At 43.9% G+C, this 6,089-nt stretch overlaps 1 protein-coding gene across 1 annotated transcript; it reads left to right on the top strand.

The window, feature by feature from the left end:
* The first annotated feature begins 657 nt into the window (after nt 1–657).
* On the top strand, nt 658–3,241 carry LOC115733538 (probable glycosyltransferase At5g11130). Its single transcript, XM_030664195.2, has 3 exons — nt 658–1,172; nt 1,729–2,296; nt 2,544–3,241. Exons 1-3 carry the CDS (start codon nt 776–778, stop codon nt 3,046–3,048), a joined length of 1,470 nt encoding a protein of 489 aa, XP_030520055.2. The 5' UTR covers nt 658–775; the 3' UTR covers nt 3,049–3,241.
* The last annotated feature ends 2,848 nt before the right edge of the window (nt 3,242–6,089 follow it).

The following is a 6,089-nucleotide window of genomic DNA, read 5'->3' on the forward strand; positions in this document are numbered from 1 at the left end:
TTGCAGGGTGGACGATGACATCCCTAGCACATTAAGGAAGGTAAGCAAACACGGTGATGTTATGATTTATTATGTGCGTGCTATTACTTGCTAAGACAAATATGGACCGTTAAAAAAGTTAAGAGTTTAATTGGCATTCGGTTGAATTTGACTATGCTCATTCCCTCTTAGTAAAAATGAAAATGAAAGCATTGGAATATGGCATTGAAGTTGATATCGCATGGTTTTGATCGAAGCTGTCTTTCCCTAATTAAGTTCATCAACCACGCCACGTTATGGAAATCGAAGCAAAATCCATCTTGCTTCTTGATGGGCTCTATGATCCCGAATCCACATTTTTAGATTAGACAGATACCTTTGCAACATATGATGAGATTAGTGTCGGCACTTGATCTAATTGAGTATCAGACTTCCCCGAAATGGGGAATCCTTAATCAGGTCGAGGTCGCCCCACTAACATTTCTAAGCTTGTTCTGTATCCACTATCCGTCCAACGAACGGTTCAGACCCGGTTCATTTGAACAACTATGCAAGCCAATTGCTGACGTCACTGGAATGAACCGGGATTCGAGCGAAGTATTTTTCTTTATTTATTTATTTTTGGTCGAAAGTACTTTTCTTAATTCATTGCCCTCAATAATTCCAACTCGGCCGGCGAGAAGAGAAGCCGCCATTTTTGTCTTACTCTCTGTATCAGCTAGGCTCCGAGCAGCAGAGAAGACGAAGGGATTCTCAACGACCCCTCCTCTCTCTCTCTCTCTCTCGGTGATGGAAGATGGCTCCATCCTCTCTCCTCCTCCACTTCTCGCAGCGCCGCCTCTCCCACTCCACCCGCGGCGGCTTCTTCTTCGTGCCCACCACCTTGGCCCTCCTCACCTCCCTCCTCATCCTTTTCTATCTCTTCACCACCTCCAACATCTTCTTCCTCCACTACCGCCACCAACATCGCCAGCCCAGCCTCCCCGTGGAAAAGCCCGGGCTTCCATCCTCCGGTGGCAGCCGAACCCCTCCGGTCACCGGCCGGTCCTTCCCGGTCTCCCTCGATGGGGCGGCTGGGAGCTCGCCGGTTGAGAAGTCGCCCGGAGTTGGCGGCCCCCCCGTGGCTGGAGAGAGCGGTGATCGCGGAGTCAACGCGGGTCAGCACGGGTCGGGAGATCGGATTAAGCCCAGAGGTCAGTGAAAATTGCCACCTTTTGACTTTTAGGATCTTCTCATGGGTTGCTAGATTTTGACTGAATTTGTTTGATCCTCTTCTTTAACTACAACTTATTGAGGTCCGCATTTAGGAGGACGAAGAGGGAATTTAAGAAGTTGTGACTTTAATGAAGTATCGATAATGTGGTTGAATGATGGTGGATATTTGTCCTGGGTTATTGTTCTGGACTAAGCTTTAATTCAACTTTTCACAACTTAAAAATGTAAATGTCTCCCTAGATTGTTTCCGCAGGAGATAGGAAATCTTTACAATTTGCCTGACAGCCGTTTGAACTGGTGATTCCAATTTGCATTCGAGAATAACTGTCATCCTCTTTTTACTGAAGTAAATTGAATGAGCCATGCATTTTAGCCAAGATCTAGAAATGTAATTTCTGCCTTGTTGTTGATCAGATAAAGAGTTGAAAATTTGTTGGTGTGAGTGGGATGAGACATTGAGCAACTAGAGATTAATGTCTGAGAAACTCATTGTGTTAACGCCCGTGTTTGGGAATTTTTGGTCTTATGGTTCAGGCGACCATGTGAATAGCAACGACGTGTACCATAACAGAGATGTCTTCGAGAAAGACTATAGAGAAATGAATAGGAGCTTTAAGATATATGTTTATCCTCACAGGCGGGACGATCCCTTCGCTAATGTTCTCCTGCCGGTGGATTTCGAGCCCGGTGGTAACTACGCGAGTGAAAGTTACTTCAAGAAGAGCCTCATGAATAGCCACTTCATCACGAAGGACCCGACCGAGGCAGATTTGTTCTTTATGCCCTTCTCCATCACAAGGTTGCGACATGACCCGAGAGTTGGTGTTGCTGGCATCCAGGATTATATACGGGATTATGTTGCGAACATTACTCGGAGATATCCTTACTGGAATCGGACTGGCGGGGCCGATCACTTTTATGTCGCTTGTCACTCCATTGGTCGGTCCGCCATGGAGAAAGCAAGTGAGGTGAAGATGAATGCCATCCAAGTTGTGTGCTCTTCGAGCTATTTCCTGCAGGGATATGTAACTCACAAGGATGCATCTCTGCCTCAAGTTTGGCCAAGACAGGGGGATCCTCCGAATATCATGTCGTCTAAAAGGTGAGTATGATTTTAGGCTCTTATGATGAATAAGTGTGGTTTTCGAAAGGTTAGTGGGTCTTCTGCATTTTCTGAAGCAAACTAAAGGTTTCCATCTTTTCGTTTGTTTGTCGTACCAAGTTTCTTTTGGCACTTGATATGTCCTGAGAGTGGGAAAGAAGTGTACACTTTCCTCCAGAACTCCCAAGTTTAAGGTTGCCCTTGACGCTCATCCATAGAATGATCTAATATTGGTCAAAATTTTCAGGAACAAACTTGCATTCTTTGCTGGGGCAATTAACTCCCCTGTCCGGAAAAAGCTTGTCAAAGCATGGAGAAATGACTCTGAGATATTTGCTCACTATGGCCGACTCACCACGCGATATTCTGATGAGCTTCTCGGGAGTAAATTTTGCCTCCATGTCAAAGGCTTTGAAGTAAACACAGCCCGCATTGCAGATTCGTTGTATTATGGATGTGTCCCTGTGATAATTGCCAATCATTACGATCTCCCATTCGCTGACATATTGAACTGGACGAGTTTCTCGGTCGTGGTTACCACTTCAGACATTCCGTTGCTTAAGAGAATCCTCAAGGAAGTGAGCAGCGACAAGTTCTCGATGTTCCAAAGCAATGTAATGAAGGCCCGGAAACATTTTCAGTGGCATCCATCCCCGGTCGATTATGACGCCTTATGCACGGTCATGTATGAGCTGTGGCTTCGAAGAAGTATTGTCAGAGTGCCACTAACTGCTTCCTTTGGTTCCAATTGATTCTTGTACAATTTGCTGTTCCGCATATTGGGATACCACACTGGCGCTGCGCATTTGTAGAGTTCCACAGTTGATATAAGTAATTACATGCTAAGGAAGTAAAAATTGGTGTTTGAGACAAACGGTCGGGATAGGAACTGCAACTGTTCTGTTACATTCTACACGAATGAGGAGATATTTCATATTTGGCTCATCTGTTGTATGGTTCTGATCTTTTGCTTCATATGCGTTCATTTCTGCTTTCAATGAACACACTACCTGCACTACACCGCATGACTAATTTACATGATCTGCACTTGAGCTACAATACATTGCACCGCCAACAGTCCTTCCAGAACGGCAGTCAGCCATCTGCATTTTCATACACTTTCATGAAATGGCGGCAAATCTTCTTTTTTCATAGGAAAGTGATGAGGGAGCCACCTAACCGACGAACCCAAGAAGTGGATATTTTAGGTCGAGGACTTGGCATGATCATCAATCGAATTGTTTGTTTGCGCCTCACTGCTGTTTCTCTGTGTAATTGACGTTGTGACGGACGCTCGAGTATAAATAAAATACTCTGCGGAGGCCGTATGACCAACTCGAGTAGGTCGCCTCGTCGCCACTGCCGACGTTTACCCTCCGAAACAGCTGGTATTCTGAGCCCCCACTGAAGAGAAAAACAATGGCGGAGCCTGTGTTGCCTTTTTATGGAAAGGAACCGTTCTTCATGATTCCCACCAAGTTGGAATTAACTAGAGATGCAGCATTTGCAGGTACAGAAAAAAACAGAAGCTCTCTGAAAGAGAAAGGTAGGTCCATGTCTCCTTTCCCTTGCGTATAAGCCTTTGACCATGTTTCTTCCCCCATTAGAATGTTTGGTTGGCCTTTTGGCCACTCCGCAAAAAACTGAGGCCCCAGCACGTGACTTCGTGATCTAACCACCTCCCCTCCATTCTCCAAACTCTCTCCTATTCCATCGCCTTCCATCACTCAGCTTTCTGCCTGCACTTCAGCGCTGCAATTTCCATTAAAACTAGTTTGCTTTTGTTTTGTTGCTTCTGGAGATTTTCCCATATTCGTCAAGGAAGGTGATAAGAGCGTGGAACAATGCCATTCTTCCTTCTGCTCTTCAATTTTTGAAGCTCAACTTGCAGGTAAGTCGGGTCCTCTTGCCTATCTAACATGCCATGAGTTTGTACGTACTTTGTTTCGATTTCATCCATGACAATTCACAAGTTCTCGATGAGTTCTGCTGAATGTATACCTTGCAAGATTACAGTTACTCCTCCTTAAGCTCGTAATGCGTCTTCATGTTCTATTGTCGGGTTAGCACGGGTTATTAGTAAGCTTAAACCGGCCACTGAAGGCGTCGACTCCATGTAACTTTCGGGCTATGATTAGTCGAGATTATTGCTGTCTCAACTGTGAAAACGTCAACCGGTCGAGTAGGTCTCTCTTTAGAGTGATAAAGTTTTCTCTTCTTTGGCTATGACCATAAGATGGGATCCATTAGTTCCGTCCATAGATGATTCCGTGGCAAGCTTTCACTTAGACAAGCACTCAGAGATGGTTAAAGATTCCAAGTACCATCACTTCTGCACGTAGGGTTTAAGTAACACGAGAACTGCTCTTTCGCCTGAACGTGGATAAAATAATGCGCAGATAGTTCTCTTCTGTGGCCTGTGCGAGAGCACCTTCCACCTTGGGTTTACAAATCCTTGCTACTTCTCGAAAGACAGCGGGCGACCATAGCATCAGACGGGAGGGAACTTCACCCCGTTAATCTTAAACCTTTTAAATTCTTCCGGGGCGCGATATTTTTGTATAGAGACTACAAGAAAAAACCAATCATCGAGATTCAGGCTATGGCCGGAGAATGGTCTCCGAGTGCGCCATAGAAGGCCCCATACGCCGCCTAGGACCAAGTCTGAGGTTAAACTTTCATTTTCCAGGGTGTACGTAATTCCTGCTTTAGTAGAGTAATTACAAGATGTTCGCAACTGGGGAGGGCTCCACAGAAAGATACGTGGTTGAGACTTCTGAGGATGCCCCTCTCCCAAATTTCCTTTCTGCTTTCCATCGGCAACAACCCCCTTCTTCCCCTACCTACTCACTCGTATCAAACTCTATCAGATCTCTCCTCCACTCCATCTGCCTTTCTTTCTTTTTTTTGAAACTTGGCCAGAAAAACACCACAAAAAAAAAAAAAAAACAAGAAAGAATAATTTGAAGCACACTTATATCAACCATCATTCAAGCCATATCTGCACATCAAAAGAAAAGCTGATGTCGTGGACTAGTCTGTACTCTCTGTGCTGGATACTCAGACGTCAATTGAGCTTGCTTTTTCAAGCTCAACATTCGCTCGAGTAAATTTTTCAATGACTTTGAGACTCGCTTCATCGACTCGACTCAAGATTTTTGTCGGATCAAACTAGAGCTTGAGGTCGAGCTCCAATCCTGAGAACATGTTACCCACGAACATCTAATTATGCGTTAACTATTCATCTGTACGAGTGTATATTGGGAAAATTACCGAAAAATTTTTAAATCTATTATAATTTTGTCAATTCAGTAATTAAAAAAAAAGCAATACAATTCGAAAAAAATTAAAACATATTATCTAAGACAGTGTCGGTCGTACCATTTAAGATGGCTGATGTCCTTGTCTAAATGAACTGAATTGTTACAAATGTAAAAAGTTTAGGACTCAAGTGGCAAAAAAAAAATGTATTTTCACTTTCTTTCTTTCCACTTGTTTTAGAAGGACTTTCTCCTTTCTCTCCAACGGCCCCCAAAAAAACCCCCCCGGTTGATGCACGGTTTGAAACTTGGCCAGAAAAACACAAAAAAGAAAGAACAATTTAGAGCGCACTTATATCAACCATCATTCAAGCCATATCTATATACCAAAAGAGAAGCTGAGGTCGACCTCCACTTGGGAAAACACCTTACAAACACACATCTAATTATGTTTAATTATTCATCTTTACAAGTGTATGGTAATTAAGATGTGTGAATAATGATTACTGGACTAGCTAGGCGTATGAGCTACT

The sequence above is a fragment of the Rhodamnia argentea genome, chromosome 10, assembly GCF_020921035.1.
Source record: "Rhodamnia argentea isolate NSW1041297 chromosome 10, ASM2092103v1, whole genome shotgun sequence".
NCBI classification, from domain to species: domain Eukaryota; kingdom Viridiplantae; phylum Streptophyta; class Magnoliopsida; order Myrtales; family Myrtaceae; genus Rhodamnia; species Rhodamnia argentea.

Bases quoted from the DNA above. Each gene is read 5' to 3' on its own strand.
- LOC115733538 (XM_030664195.2), top strand. From the start codon at position 776: ATGGCTCCATCCTCTCTCCTCCTCCACTTCTCGCAGCGCCGCCTCTCC. The intron at 1,173-1,728 runs GTCAGTGAAAAT...CTTATGGTTCAG, and splicing joins AGATCGGATTAAGCCCAGAG to GCGACCATGTGAATAGCAAC. The intron at 2,297-2,543 runs GTGAGTATGATT...CAAAATTTTCAG, and splicing joins AATATCATGTCGTCTAAAAG to GAACAAACTTGCATTCTTTG.